Source organism: Callorhinus ursinus, unplaced genomic scaffold (assembly GCF_003265705.2).
Source record: "Callorhinus ursinus isolate GAN/ISIS: 27379988/994484 unplaced genomic scaffold, GSC_fseal_2.0 scaffold133, whole genome shotgun sequence".
In the NCBI taxonomy this organism is placed as follows: Eukaryota; Metazoa; Chordata; class Mammalia; order Carnivora; family Otariidae; genus Callorhinus; species Callorhinus ursinus.
Genome location: NW_027397195.1, coordinates 62,722 through 78,174, shown reverse-complemented (window position 1 = coordinate 78,174; position 15,453 = coordinate 62,722). Strand labels below are relative to the sequence as shown.

General features: G+C 53.4%; 1 protein-coding gene across 2 annotated transcripts; it reads right to left on the bottom strand.

The window, feature by feature from the left end:
- Window positions 1-195: 195 nt before the first annotated feature.
- On the bottom strand, window positions 196-15,438 carry P2RX1 (purinergic receptor P2X 1). 2 transcript variants are annotated; one of them, XM_025851342.2, is made up of 12 exons: window positions 15,302-15,438; window positions 7,215-7,362; window positions 6,856-6,927; window positions 6,330-6,399; window positions 5,997-6,093; window positions 5,583-5,663; window positions 5,165-5,306; window positions 2,991-3,118; window positions 2,485-2,575; window positions 1,992-2,057; window positions 1,538-1,639; window positions 196-1,422 (listed from the first exon to the last, which is right to left on the bottom strand). In XM_025851342.2, the coding sequence occupies exons 1-12, from the start codon at window positions 15,436-15,438 to the stop codon at window positions 1,357-1,359; spliced, it is 1,200 nt and encodes a 399-aa protein (XP_025707127.1). In that variant the 3' UTR covers window positions 196-1,356. The 2 variants fall into 2 exon arrangements, with proteins under 2 accessions (XP_025707127.1, XP_073746324.1); XM_073890223.1 differs by having other exon boundaries at window positions 6,856-6,876.
- Window positions 15,439-15,453: the final 15 nt, after the last annotated feature.

Sequence of the window (15,453 nt, the reverse complement as noted above, 5' to 3'; positions counted from 1 at the left end):
TGGGTACAGTGGCCCATGGACAGAGGTGAGCTGATCTCCAGCACTGACCCTGCTGGGCTCAGGGCCTAAGTGGCGACTCACCACTGTCTACCAAGAGATCCAGAGGACCTCAAAGATCTCTCAGCTCAGCCCCGCATTCCACAGATGGGGACACCTAGTTTCAGAGGGGAAAAGTGGGAAAAAGTACAGAAGGCAGAAGTTTGTCCTCCTTTTATTGTACTCTACCACTCCCTTTCCCCAGACCTTGTGTTCAGACAGAATTGGGCAGGCCTTAGGTGCTGAGGCTGGGCCACAAGCAGGGAGCCCGGGATTTGGCCAGGGCTCCAACCCAACCCAAGGTAGCTGAGTGAGGATTCATGGCTTGAAGGGACTTTCCTGGCCTGACACACTTAGGGAGAAGCATATCTCCATGGAGGTATTGTGGCATGGACCATGTGTCTGTACTTGAGGGCAGAGGTACATTCAGATGGTTGTGTTTGCAGGGCCCAAGCTGTTCCAAACCAGAGTGTGGATGGGAGGGGGGTGTGCATGCCGATGAGTGTGTTCATGTACATGGGGGTGTGTACGTGAGACCATGTGACTTGTAGGTATACCACACACCTACTCAAAACCTGCATCAGCCAGGTCAGGCAGGCCCAGGCTAAATCTGATACCCAATCGGGAATGGTTCCTAAACTTTAGTCTTTGAAATGGCCTGGGGAGTTTGCCATCCTTGCATATCTGTGGCCAGCCCTAGAGATTCTAGTTCAGGAGATCTGAGGTAGACCTGGGTGCCTGCACTGTTGATAAGCTCCCTAGGAAAATCTGGGGCCAGTAAGAAACAGGGCTCAAGCAGAGCTGTCCAGTAGAACTTTCTGCAATAGTCCATGTGGTCCAATATGGCAGCCATTAGGCACATGTATCTATTTAGCAGTTGTAATGTGGCTAGTTTTAGGAACTGATTTTTTTTATTTTATTCAGTTTAAATTAATATAAATTTAAGTGGTCATCGTGGCTAGTGTCTGCCATATGGGAAAGCATGAATCTGGAGACACGAGGCAGTGCGGTGCATGAGGGCCCAGAGAGAAGCACACAGCTCTGACGGAGGGGTGTGAGAGGAGCCCTGCCCAGCCCCAGCCCCTCTAGACCAGGAGTGGCTGAGGCTGGTGCGAAGCTCCCTCTGGGGGTTGTGGAGTTGGGGCCGGAGCCCAGACTTGCTCAGGTCTCTCCCAGTGTCCCCTCTGGGCTGCCGAGGCCTAGTGTCTGCCTGGCTAAGAGCGTGGAGAGCTCCTGCGGAGACCGTTCTGTCCTGGGCCCCCAGCAGGGCCCCTGCCTGAAGCCTCATGCTGTGTCCAGTCAGGAGGCAGGGGCTGAGGGTCAGGATGCCTTCATGTTCTCCTGCAGGCTCAGGGTGGAGCTGGTGGCTGCGGGGTCACGCTCACCCTGTGTAAGCAGGGCAGGGGGATAAAAAGTCAGCTGCAGGGAAGCAGCTGGCCCCCCAACACAGACATGCAGGCCTAAGGCCTCCAAAAGGCCCACACTCGGGGAGTTCTCTTACCGCCCCTGGCCCCATGCGCTCCGCGTACTTGAACTTCTTCTGCTTGTAGTAGTGCCTTTTGGGCAGGATGTGGAGCAGCAACAGGTCACAGAGAACCGTGGCCTGAGGGCAGGGAAGGGGCAGAGAGAACATGGGGATCTGGGGGCAGGGACAGAACCGTCCACATCCCACATCAGTCCTTTCTGGCTGGGGGGCTTGGCTCAAACCTGCTCTACCTAGATTTCAGGTTCTGGAAGCGGGGGATGAGGCATTGCAGGTCCCTCAGGAGATCAAGACCACCCCATCCCACCTCTGTCCTGCCCCAACCCTGGGCCTCAGTTTCTTTAGACATACTGTGGGTCTGGGGTGGTGGGGTGGGCTCAGTAAGGATGGGGTAAGAGACTATGGCTGCCACTGAGATGTGGAAGGGGAGGGACTGACCTTATTACAGTGACCCCATGACCCTAGCACTTACCACCCCAAAGATGCCAATCCCAGAGCCAATGGTCGTCATTGTGGGAATGATGTCAAACTTCCCAGCCTGGTGGCAGGGCCCAGGAAGAGAAGGATTAACAGTCAGAAGGAGCCAGGTGGAAAAGGCCTTCCTCAGAAACCCCTGGGCTAGACCCGGGGCAAGGAGCTCCCCCTTTCTCCCCTCTACCCCCACCATTAGCTGGCCCCACAGCCTGCTCCTTACAGCTGTAGCTCTACACGGGGACCCAGCTGCTGGTTAGAAGCCCTGGGTTTTGACCTTGGCTCTGCTTCCCTGGACGCAGGGAGGTAGTGGAGGAGGCAAGGTACCTGCTGGAAAGACCTGCCCTCACTGGGTACCCAGGCCCATCTGTTACTAGCAGTAAAACTGCAGAATGAAGCCTAGTCAACTTCCTGTGGTCTATAACCATGGACACCCAACAAGCACTCACAGGAACTAAGAATGTGTCTGGCTGTCCTTCACACTGGACACTCACCTTGCCATCCACCAGAATGTCAAAGCGAATCCCAAACACCTTAAAGAGGTGGCGGTGGTTGGTCCCGTTTTCCACAAAGTGTCTGGCAAACCTTGGGGAAAGGGTGAGGTTGCAGAAAAGGGTGATGGAGAACAGTTCTGGGTCCAGTGTTCTTGGAGTTCAGCAGGAGGCCTCAGAGGTCCATGAGGACGGTCCCATGCCCCCAGCACCCCAGGCCCCCTTCCAGGAATGCTGTCTTCAATCCTCACCCTAACTCCTGATGTCAGGGATTTCCCCCGCCAGTCCTGGCCAGGTGGCCCTCAAAGGGTGGGGGCTCAGGCTGCCAAGGTCTTGTTCCCTGAGGGCTCCCTGCTTGGCCAGACCCAGGAGAATGGGAGCTGCCCAGCTTCCTTCTGCTTTCTTCCTGGGGACACTTACTTGGCCCCAAGAGGTTCTGGGAGTAGAAAACCCCTCAAGGGGTTCCGGGAGCCCAAGGAAGGGTGCACTGGTGGGGTCCTGGCAGGCACCTGAAATTGAAGCCTGGAGACAGGTTTTTCTCCCCATACAGTCCATGGAACTCGTAGATGGGTTTGCAGTGCCGCACATGCCAGTCCAGGTCACAGTTCCAGTCGATGGTGATGCCGACCACCCCGCCCTGCAGGGACACAGGTGTTTAAAACCCAGGGCTTCAGGATCAAGAAACTCCTGTCTTACCCTGGTGCCAGCCCTTGAAGGGGGGGGGAGCATTTTTTTGTTTGAGAAGAGACATTGAGAAGCTGCTGCAGGGTGGGGTCCTGTCACCCTCTCTGGCCCCACCTCCCACCCATCACACTCCAACTTTCTGATGGTTTCTAGAATACATCAAGTTCTTTCTACCTCAGGGCCTTTGCACATACAGCTCCCCCAGTTCCACAAGGCTGGCTCTTTCTTATCCTTTGGTCACTTTCTCTGAGAGGCCTTCCCTAATGACCACCTCCAGACTAAAAACATGTGCCTGTTAGTCGCTGTTTTCTCCTGGAACATTTGTCACTTTGAAATCGTCTATTTATTTTGTGTGATTACTAACCCATCTCCTCTAAGACTATAAACTCCGTGAGGGTGGGGCTGTCTGTCTCATTTATCACTGACTCCTGAGTTCCTAGTGAAAGTCACAGTGTGGAAGGCAAGGAAATAGTGTTGCATTAAAGAGTGAGTCTGTAAAGACCTGGGCTAGGAAGAGAAAACTTGAGAAAGTGAAGCTCCTCTGAACAGGTGAGGACCAGGACAGGTGGGGGTAGGCTGAGCAACAGGAGAGTTGGGAAGTGGTCAGAGCATGTGTGGAGCTGGGCAACTAGGCAGGAGGTAGGTATGCAAGTGTCTGTGGATGATGGTGAGGGTGAAAGTTCCTAGTGCAGGTGGCAGGGAGGTTTTAGGAACAGGGAAGTCTAACATTCAGCTTTCTGGTTGTGTGTGTTGCTACAGAGCAACCCCCCTCCAGGGTTTGGCAAACTGAGGCCCAAGGGCCGAACTTGGTTTCGTATTTTCTGTGGCTGCTTTTCCCTATAGCAGCTGACTTGAATGGTTGGAACAGAGTCCATATGGCCTGCAAAGATGAAAATACTTAATCTCCGGCCCTTTAAAGATAAACTTTAAAACTTGCTGATCCCTGTTCTAGATAAATGTGTCGTGAGCAAGTTTTGTGTGTATGTGTGATATCACAGAGAAGAAGCTGATTTCCATCCCTAAACAGGCAACTGTAGGAGATAATGATCATGTGGGAACATGGTCACAGGGTCACTGCACGCCAGGCAGTACTGAAGTGCCATCCGGTGCATGAACTCACTTGATCTTCAGGACAACCCCGCGAGCCTGGTACTATTACTGTCCCCACTGTATAGGTAAGGGACTAGTGTGAGGCCGCATTGCTCATTAGGGGCAGACACACCCAAGGTAAGGGACTAGTGTGAGGCCTCATTGCTCATTAGGGGCAGACACACCCAAGGTAAGGGACTAGTGTGAGGCCGCATTGCTCATTAGGGGCAGAGCCGGGATTTGAACCCAGACAGACAGGTCTGTGCTCCTTACAAGGTACTGCTTCTCTCAGAACCCCAGGTGAGTGTACAAATCCCAGATTCTGGAATTCTCAGGATTCCTGAGCAGGGCACAGGACTTTTCAGGGCCATATGGCATGGAATTCAAGCTGCTTTTATCCAATATTTAAAAAACAGTGTGACCTTGGGGCGCCTGGGTGGCTCAGTCGTTAAGCGTCTGCCTTCGGCTCAGGTCATGATCCCAGGGTCCTGGGATCGAGCCCCGCATCGGGCTCCCTGCTCAGCGGGAAGCCTGCTTCTCCCTCCCCCACTCCCCCTGCTTGTGTTCCCTCTCTGGCTGCGTCTCTCTGTCAAATAAATAAATAAAATCTTTAAAAAAAAAAAAACAAAAAACAAACAAACAAAAAAACAGTGTGACCTCAGCAAACATCCAGGTGAAAATGTCTGCCCATGTCCATTCATTCTGGGCACCTCCTCTGTGTCAGGTCCATACCAGGCCCTGCTGAGGACTCAGGCCTGAGCTTCAGAAGCCCTCAGCATTAGGGAATAAATCCATAGATATACTCAGCCCATACCAGAGAGGCTTGAGGGGGGCGTTATCTGGGACTGAAAAGCCTTCTTTGACCTGCTGGTTCCAGGACCCAGGCCTCCTCATTTGCCTGGCACCATACCTTCTCAGCCAGGGTGCTAAAATTCTGTCCTGACTCTTGGACCACATAGCCCAGCTTGAACACAGGGCACAGCGGGTGCAAGATCTTGTGATAGAGGCAGGTCCTCATGTAGGCCGCATCCACCTCTTCCACCAGGTTGCGCCTACATGGGGGTGGAGGGCACGGGGGGCAGCAGAATGCCAGCTGGGAGGGTGCCCACCACACCCCAAAGCTCTGGGGATCCCTCAGAAGCTCCATAAACCCCCCTTCCACAGCCCTTGGAGACTAAAGGCAGCCCACCCCAGGAGCCCAGCTCAGGATTCTGCCTTCAAAGTGAAATCAGCAGGAATGGAAGGTGACAGAGACAGTTGAGACCAGCTGGAGTAGCCTTGGGGTGGGGTGGGGGGGTCCTGCATTTCTGCCCCCTTTTCCCACAAACCTGTTGACCTTGAAGCGTGGAAAGCTGATGCTGTTCTTGATGAAGAGAGTGAAGTTCTCGGCCTCTTGGAGAAGGGCAGGACTGGAGGAGACTGTACTCACTTACCATCCCCTCCTCAGGAGTCCCCCATGTGCCCAGCAGCTTTTGTCATGGGTGTCGGGGTGTGAGAACCTATGGGATCTTCCTGTGGCCCTGGCATGCGGGGGGTGGGGGGAGTGGGATGGGTGTGCTGTAATGATGGACTCTCGGGCCCCTTAACCAGGGGCTGGAGGATCATTGGCTTGGGGCATACAGGTGGGGTAAGGGTGGGGTTGGAAGAAGGGAGGACAAATCCTTTCCAGAACATGGATCCAGATGCCCCTTTGTCTGGGCTGGGGAACCTACTCCCGGCTCCCTGGGTGGATAAAGCATTACCGTGGGACATTGTCATCCACCTCCACAGGACACCAGCCAAAGATCTCACACGTCTGCACAGTGTCGTTGAAGGCCACACACTTGCCTGTGCGGATGCCTGGAGCAAGGGAGGAGCCCGTGGGTGCCCACTCCAAGCTGGGGATAGAGAGGAGGCCCCACATCCCCAAGAGCCCCCAGTGATGGGACACCCAAGAGCAGAAGCCTGAAGACAGAAATGTGGCTGGGTCTGGGACAGGGCAGGCCAAGGCTAGGATGGCAGGAAGGACTTCCTGGTGGAGAAAGCCTGGAGCTGAACTAGGGCTGTGCAGGGGAATGGGAGGAGGCCGGCCTTACCTTGAGCCTTCCTTTCTGCCTTCCCTGGAGTGCAGCCACTGTCATCTGAGCATGTACCCCCTTCTGGGTGCTGGGGGAAGGGAGAGCAGCTGATTCCAGGCCCCTTGGGTAGTGTCCTAAGGAGAGCCCCTCCCACCCCCAGGACCCTAGAGAAGTCGTGAGGCAGTCTTAGACAGCTTTGGGGTGACCTTTGCTTACAGCTTCCTTCCCCCAGTCCCCTCCCAGGACCCCTCTGGGCTCATGCCCAGCTGTGCTCTTGCCAGGGTCACCAGGCAGGGAGCAGAGACGTTAGGACTTGGGGATTAGGTGAGCACCGAAGCTCAGCATCTTGCTTGACACACAGCTGGGAGGGAAACCTCAGCACAGCCAAGAGCAGACTGTTACTTTGTGTGAATCTGTGCGTGAAATTCCCCCATTGCTTCCCCCTGAGGAAGCCTATCTTCAATGCCCAAGGGGACTTCCTCTTCCATTTCTTTTCCCCTGTGGATCCAGGAAGTGGGGAGAGGGGATGGGTAGCAGTCCTCACCTCTGCACAGTAGCCTTGAGCCTGGTGGGGGGTCACAATGAAATTGGTCATGATCACAAAGGAGCTGTCCCCCTGGAGATGAGGAGTAGGGGAGGGCAGGGCAGGGTTCTGAGTTGGGAGAACAGCCCCGAGAACACAAGCACTACCCCAACGATCTCCCAGAATCCACGTGACACCCAGCAGCCTCCATACCCCACGATGTCAGAATGGGATGATATTACAACCTGTTTTTGCCCCTCATTCACAGTTAGGGAAGCTGAAGCCCAGAGGGAGATAGGAGCTGGACCAGTCCAATAGGGAGACAGAGCCCAGCCCCCACTCTGAGCCAGGATGGAAGGTGTACCCCTGAGTCAGCTCACCTGGGCTGGGAAGACGTAGTCAGCTACATCCCAGACCTGGGGGCCCAGGCCTGGGAGCTTCGTCACGGCCAGACCCTTGAGTTTCACAGACACGCTGCTGATGAGGCCACCTGAGGTCTGATAGCCCTTCTCGTAGACAAACACCCACCTGTGGGGTGTTTTGGGGGTTAAAGGAGTCAGAGCTGGGCCAGGTCATTCAAAGATGGCATGAGGCTATGTCGGCTGCTGCCCTTTCTGGCACCAGCCAGACATGTCAAATACTTTCCCTTCCCCTCTCCGGATGCATCACTCTGCTCCTAATGCTACATCTTGGGCGGGGGCAGGAGAGCCTCACCTGCTTCCTGGAGCTGGCCTGTACCTGAAGTCCCACCCTTCTTTTTACTAGGAAAATACTAATTCCCAGAGAGGAGATCCACTGAAGGACTCTTTCAGATCTTTTTCCAAAAGCAGGATTTGCTGGGGCCTAGAGGCCAAGCTTCTTGGACCATAATCCTCATGCTCAGAGTGCTCCTTCCTTCCTGAGGTTCTTCCACTGACAACTAGCAGAACATGATGGCTGGGAACCTGGCCTTTGGTGCCCAAGAGGATGGATTGGAATCCCAGCTACACTACTCATGGGTTGTGTGATTTGGGATAAGCTATTCAATCCTCTCTGCCTCAGTTTCCTCATCTGTAAAATGAGACTAACAATAATAGTACTAATCGTACTTGCTGTGACTTACTGCATGTAAATCACGTAGAAGGGGGACTGGCATGCAGTAAGCACTACAGAGATATTAGCTATGATTATCTCAGCCATGCTGGGAGCTCCTGGCAAGGGGACTGGAAGGGAAACAGAGGGGGCAAGTGGCCCTCTGAAGGGCTTGTATTATGTGGCCCCCGTTGAGGCCTTTGTGGAGTGACTCAGGCCTTGGGTGTAGGGAGGGTGGGTCACATGACCAAGGCTTGCTAATCAATGTTCCATTGCCCTAGCAACAGTGATAGGTCTAAAGATGGACACACAGCCTGGGGAGTTTCAGCAAGGAGGCTAGGATTTTTCTGGGAATTACTGGGAAAGAGACATCCCTTCTGTTAGGTAGCTAAGGAAGGTAGCTATAAGACCAAAACTATGGTTAGTCATCTTGCTACCTCACAGAGAGTAAGTCTGAGAATGAAGCCAACTTAGAGGAAAGTTAGGTCAGGAGATAGAAGAGGGCAGCCTCCTGACAATGGTTGAGCACCTGGATCTAGCCATGCCTGAAGCATGTTAAAAAAAATCTACTTCTGGACTTTTCTGTTACATGAGCTAATAAATTCCCTTTCTTCCCCCCGCCCCTTCCCCCCCCCCCTTTCTTTATTTAAGCCAGTTTGGGTTTGGTTCCTCTTGCTTACAACTGAGAGTCCTGGATATAGTCCTTTTCCTTCAGGAAAGAATGCATGGAGATTCAGTGTAACCTGTGTTTGAGTGTATGTGTCCGCTTGTGGTACCCATCAGAGTGTGTAGCTGTGTATCTCTGGGGGAAATCTGTGAGCTCACCTGTGGCTCTGTCTGACTGCCCAAGCAGAGCTCAAAGCCCCTCTCCTGTATTCCAGAGCTCAGGACTCGCCGCAATTCTCTGTGCATCTGTCCCAGAGTCAGTGCTAGCTCTCTGGGGGCTGTCTCCCTATCCCAGGCCCCAGGAAGTCAGCCCACCCAGATGTTCCTCTCCCCTCCTATGGTCCCCACTTCATCTTCTCCAGGCCCCTCCCCCAGCCTGGCCCAGGAGGAGCCCCCGCCCAAGCCTAAGCATGGTCACTGCTGCCCCCTGCAGGTCCCAGATGGCACCAGGCGGGGCATGACAAAAGCTCCAGTCCTCGGGCTCCCAGCCTTATCAGGGAGACTGGGAGCATCACCTACCCCTGCCCTCCTCAGCCTCCTTCCTCCGGGGAGGATCCTGACTCCATGCCCAAGCTCAGAGGAGCTTTTGGGGATGATGGGGAGCTGCTCCATGTTCTGAACTCCTCCACATAGTGGAGTGGCCAAGAGTATGGCCCCCAAAGGGTAACAGAAGCCAGGATTCAGGTATCAGCACAGCCACTCACCAGCTGTGAGACTTTAGCCTCATCTCGGAGTGCTGGCTTTCTCAGTAAAACATATGTAATGGCACTTACCTCAAAAACACTGCTGTCCATTCAACAAATAGGAGCAAATACCCCACCCCGGTGCTGAACTGTGGGCTGGGCCCCAGGAAGAAAGCAGGTCTAGGTGACTAGGGGATTCCCCATGCATTCTCATTAAGGAAATTAGCATGCAGTAGGCACATAATAAATAATCCTCTGATTTTCACTGTCTTGAGTTAGTAATTCCTCTTTATATGTCCACCTGCCCCCATCGCCCTGGCTTCTATTCCCAGCCCAAGCAGAACCTCATGTAAGCTGTCACAGATACATCATGTCCCCAGATTTTTATCCCCACTTCTGTACTCTCCCTGGAGATCTAATTCCCCACATTCATTTAGCGATTCAACAAACATTTATTGATTGAGCCCTTATTATGTGCCAAGCAGTGTTCTAGGCACTAAAAATATAGGAGTGAACAAAGCCAACCAAAATTCTGCACTCAAGAATCTTACATACATGTCTATAAGACCCAGCGCTTTGTGACACCCATTCCTTCTCCCTCCCCTGGTCCCTCGTCCCAGACATTACACAGGTACCTCAAACTCAACCCAAACCCTTGCAAAACAACCTGGCAATTCCTCAAAGAGTTAAATACGGAATTACCACTTGACCCAGCAATTCCACTCCTAGTTATATACCCAACAGAACTGAAAATATGCCCTCACAAAAGCTTGTATACAAGTGTTCACAGCAACATTATACATAAGAAGCAAAAGTGGAAACAACCCAAATGACTATCAACCATGAATGGATAAATCAAATGTGACATATCCATACAGTGAAATAGTAGTATTTAGCCATAAAAAGGAATGAACTGCTGATCCATGTTATAACCAACATAGATGAACCTTACAAATATTATGCTAAGTGAAAGAAGCCAGGCACAAAAGGCCGCATATGATTTTATTTCTATGAAATGTCCAGAGTAGGCAAAGTAGGCTGTAGAGAGAAAGAATGGGGAGTTATTGCTCAGGAGTACAGAGTTTCTTTCTGGAGTAGTGAACATGTTGTAGACTAGATAGTGGTGATGGTGGCACAACTTTGTGGTCATACGAAAAACCACTGAATTGTACATTCTCAAAGGGTGAATGTTATGGCATTTGACTAAGATCTCAAAACAAAAATTCAGTGGGACCAACCTGAACGCCTCATGTCCCCCACAGAACTTGCCCCTTTGGTGCCCTCGCCTTAGAGGGTGGCACCATACCCACCCCATCCTCCTCAAAGCCCGGGCATCACCTTCACACCCTCATTCTCTGTTATCCCCACATCCTTTGGGCCCCTCTGTCCTCCTGGCATTCCTCTAAGGACCCAAAGGGGTTTTGCTGGGGGAGGCCGAGACGTGAGAGGAGCCGGGACGGACACCAGAGGAACTCCGGCATGGGGATGGCACGGTATGTTGTGGCTGGTGGGGGCACAAGGTACAACCATGGGCAGGAGTTGAGCAGGCCAGGCAGATGCTATAGAGCACAGCAGCCTCAGGGAGGGCAAGACCAGACTCCAAGCCCGGGAGGGACTGAGTTTAGAGCTGGGGCCCACGCTGAGTGTTTGGAGGTTAAGCTACATGTTGTCTGCAGATAAGTTAGGCTGACGATTTGTGTTTAAAAATTTTTTTAATGAGTCACCAACCTCGAAATACCCAGAGGTTCCTTTGCTTAAAAATTTCAATTTCTCACTGCTCTTGAGAAGTCAAAAACTTGGGCTGTGCTGGGCCCAAGGCCTGCCGCAACGATAATGGGCAAAAACCAAGCAGTGGGCACCCCCTCCACACACATCTCCCTGGTGCGGGGCCCGCCAGGGTGACTACTCCTGTCTTCCATGCTCACTGCTTCTGCCTTGGCATGGCCTCCTCCTCTGTTCTTATCACTGCTACCTCTTCACAGTGCCCTGCCTCTGGCCTCCACCCTCACCCCATCCCCTGCCTGCCCTGGGCCTTCCCCTGCTAGACATCCTTCTATGGCTCCCCACGACCTATAGGAGAAAGCCCATGTTGCCCCAGCCTGGCATTCAGAGGCCTGAATCAGTGGCTGTGTTCACCCCTCCACCTCCTTTCCCCTAGGTCCTTTCATGCTCCACAGCCTAACCTTAGTGACTCTTTTGCTGTTTCTTTCCTGCTCCAGGGCCTTTCTTTGATCACACTCTGCTTTCCAGCAGGAGTGCTTGGACCAGGTAGGCACACAACGAGACTCTACCAACCAGGGTTTTTCATTTCCTTGGCCACAACAGTTGGCTTTGTGGTAGGCACTTGACGTGACCCCTGCCAGTAAGAGTTGGATCTGGGACTTTTGCTGGAACTCTGGGAAAGGAGACAGCCCTAGCGATGGCTAAGCTGGTGAGATGTCAGGCTGGAGCTGCTGGTGGCCGTTCTGCCACTATGAGGACAGAGAGACTCTGCCTAAGAATGAAGCCCAGAGGATAGCAGAGCTGGGAAGAGGAGAAAATCCTGGCTAGCTTCTCTGGAGAACCCAAATGGGACCAACGTGAACTCCCCATTTCCCTGTAGAACTTGTTCGTCCCGTGCCCTCCTCATGGGGGATCCAGCTTCCATGAAGCCTGCATTGATTTTTTTTTTTTTCCCAGTTACATAAACCACTCAATAGCCCCACTCTTCTCTAGGAATCAAAAGAGTCCTGGTTCACTCATCCTCCACTCCTTACTTTTCCTTTGCTCACCCTGTACCCCACCTCTGTCCCATGGCTCCCAGCACAGGAATAGGCACAGAGAAAGATGCTGTAGAAATGTCCCTGGATGCATTTTCCCCAGCAATAATTTGTGTCTGTTCTCATCCCTGACTGGTATGTTCCAGGATCCATTTGAAAATCTCAGAAGCAAGTGAACTTCTCAAGAGCTCTGTGTGAGGTAGATGACGGCGGGGGGGGGGGGGGGGGGGGGGGGGGCGGTGCAAAAAGAAAGCCAAGAGCAGGCTTGCCGGGCTTACAGCCCCAGGTGTTTTTGCTCAAGGCTGGTTCCACCACTCCGGCACCTCTTCCAGGAAGCCTTCCCAGGCTCCACTTACCAAGCAGCATTCACAGATTTCACTGGGACCCTCCTGTGTACCGTGGCCAGACCTCTGTCTTCTCCAAACCAAAGCCTCCAGGCAAGGACATACCCCAGTACACTCCTTGTTTGGACCTGCTAGGTCACGGATGACAGCCCACTGCCTGTGTCCTGAATTACAGCGAGCTCATCACCTCCCAGGAGACAGTTCTAACTGCAAATTAACCATTTTAATTTGAGACAAAAAGAGTGAGATCTTAGCTCAGCCCACCAGGGCCTCAGACCCACTTGCTCCCTCCATTTGCCATGGACTTCTCAGAAGAGTGTGACTGATAGAGAACACAACCTCAGTTTGCCTTCTCAGTCTGTTTGGGTTCTCAACATCTCAGCCTCTCTGCCTCTGTCTTAGTAATTCACCAGCTCTCAGCCTCAGGACCTCTCTCTTCATCTGAGTGGTTGTGCTCCAACGTCCCTCTGTCTGGTTCTGTCTTTGTGTCTGCCCATCCCCCATCTTGTTTGTGCCTCTGTCTCTGGAATGCGGGAGTCTGGCTCTTCTCCCATGTTCCCCTTTGTACCCTGCAGCACCCATAGGACCAGACATTCAGACAGACAGGGGCCTTGGGAAGAGGGCTAATTCAAGAAAGGCGTCCCTCCTCAGAAACGAGCCTGCGTACAACATCTTTACAGGGATCCCCCCACCCTCGCTCCGTGGAACAGTTGGGAAACTAAAACCTGAGAGAGTAAGACCAAGCCCAGACCAGTTTCTGTCTGCACCTGAGCGGTCAGCAAAGCAGTGGGCAGTGGCCAGTGGCCAGATGAGGGTGCTGGAGACAGCAGGAGTTGCAGTCAGAACAGGAGGTCTGGGCTTGAGGGTGGGGTCGTGGGGGACACTGCCTTCCTCTCTCTGCTATATGACTTGGGCAAGTCAGTGCCCCTCTCTGAGGATGTTTCCTTTCCAGGTTATCAAGGCCAACTTTGGAGCCATGCAGCTGGATTCAAATCTGGTTCAGCTTCTTTCCGGTTGTGAGATCCAGACTAAATCATCCAGTGTCTCTGAGCCTCACCAACACTGAGGAGGCCACATGTGTTTGGAAACTGAGTAGGCTGTCCTTAGGAGGGAGGAAAGCAAGGGGGGAGGTAGGCAAGTCTCTGTTACTGGAGGTCTGTGTTCAGGACTGGATGTTGGCTTGGAGCATATGGTACAGCTGGGAGTGGGGTGGGAGGAGTGTCGCTTTCCCTCTGACAGTCTGTGACCAACACACAGGAGGGCCCTGGTGCTGCTCCCACTGCTGACCTGAAAGCAGAAATAAGGAGCAGTAGGGGCCACAGTGAGGACAACATTCTCCCAGCCTCTTCTGGTGAAGGATGGGCTGGGCCTGGGCAGGCAATCTCTCTGTTCCCTGGAAGGTCAGGAGTGCAGCTAATGGTGAGCTTTTAGGCCCAACCTGTACCTGGCATCCCAGCATCAGGGCCCCATTACAACGTTCTCAGAGCCCTTGTGAGGTGGGAAAGGAGAAGGCAGTGCTGAGGCCTGGGGGTCAAGAGACCTCCGCTCTAGCTGGGACTTGCTATGTGACCTGGAAACTCCACTACTCAGTTTTCCTCACAAGCTCAAATGACATTTGCAGATGTCAAATTGGTCTGTGAACAGGAGGGAGGCAGAGGCCGAAAGGTGTCACAGGGCTAGGTCCTGGCTTCGACTCCACCTGACTCCACTTTGACTCGATCTGACCTCCACCTTTGACTCCACCTTCCCCCAGATGGAGTAGGGGGAAGGCTGTTTTGGATATCAGAGGCCCTGGAGGGACCAGAGCGATATGGTCACTGTTTGGTCTCCTAGTCAGCCCACCCTGGGCTCTAGTCAGCAGTCCTGGTTTGGTCCCTCAGCAAAAACGGGGACATGGAGACCAGAGGGGCAGGGCCCTCAGAATCACACAGCAAAGTGATTCTGCCAGGCATCCCCAAGCCCCCTCAGCAAGAGCTGAAACTCCTTCATTGGACCTGGGGCCTCCAAGAGCCTTCTGCAGTATCACTCTGAGTGGATATGATTACCCCCCACATCCCCCTGGGGCACACACATCAGGTGGCCAGCCACCTCAGTCACCCGACATGCACATGTGGATCCCCAGCCACAGGGACACAGCCAGCAGCCACCCCCAGTAGGCACATGCCCAGACACAGAACACGTGCATCCACACAGAGCTCTAGGTACGACACACATGCACACACAGCACATGCAGTGCTCACACAAGCATATGTGTAAGCCACTGCCAGGCCTGTCTTGGCTCCCAGGACAGCAAGACTTCAGGGGAGTACCGCCTTACTCTGCCTCTGCACTCCTGGGGCAGTGGGACAGGTGTCAAGATGCCGAGAAAGGAGCAGTCATCCCTGGGACCTGAACTCACCTCCATGCCACCCGACATGCCATCACTAAGGTCCCAGGTGTTCTGAATTTGAAAGTTTCTTTGCTCTGGGGGTTTCAAATATCTCAGGATGCCTCTAATTTAGGCAGGGCAGGTGGGAACAGGGCCTGTCCCTCTTTGGCTTGTAAAATGGGGCGTGGCCTCGGTCTCTTAGTAGTGGCCTGGCTTGGCTAGGAGGTCGGAAGTAGAAGGACTTTGGTTGTGGTTTGCTGGGGCCCTGGCCTCCAGCACCACTCACCACTTGAGAGACCATTAACAGTGAGTCAGTTCCTTAGAACCCAACGTCTTTGCCTCTTGTTCACCACATGACCCAGGGCAGGACTTCCCCTCTACCTCAATGTCCCTATCTTGACAATGAGTTAGCAGGCTTCCATACCTTCTGAATAGCACTACAGTTTGTCAGGGAGGGTGACAACCGATGGAGAAAAAGGGGGCTCTTTGGGGTCATGGGGGCATCCCAGAGCCTGGAGGAAAGGCCCAGGTTGAAAGCTGGTGCAAGAGGGTGGCAGGTAGGGGGCCCAGACTCACCCAATGACGTAGACAAGAACCACAAGCTGGATCAGGCGGAAGACGACGCCCACCTTCTTGTTGCGTACGAGCACCATTCGGGGAGTGTCATATTCAAAGAAGAAAGCAGCCAGTTCATCCTGGAGCCGCTGTGCCATGGTGGGCCAGGCTGG

Bases quoted from the DNA above. Each gene is read 5' to 3' on its own strand.
- P2RX1 (XM_025851342.2), bottom strand. From the start codon at position 15,438: ATGGCACAGCGGCTCCAGGATGAACTGGCTGCTTTCTTCTTTGAATAT. The intron at 6,928-7,214 runs GTGAGCTGACTC...CCTCATCTCCAG, and splicing joins ACTACGTCTTCCCAGCCCAG to GGGGACAGCTCCTTTGTGAT. The intron at 2,576-2,990 runs GTGCCTGCCAGG...CCTTTCCCCAAG, and splicing joins TCTCCAGGCTTCAATTTCAG to GTTTGCCAGACACTTTGTGG.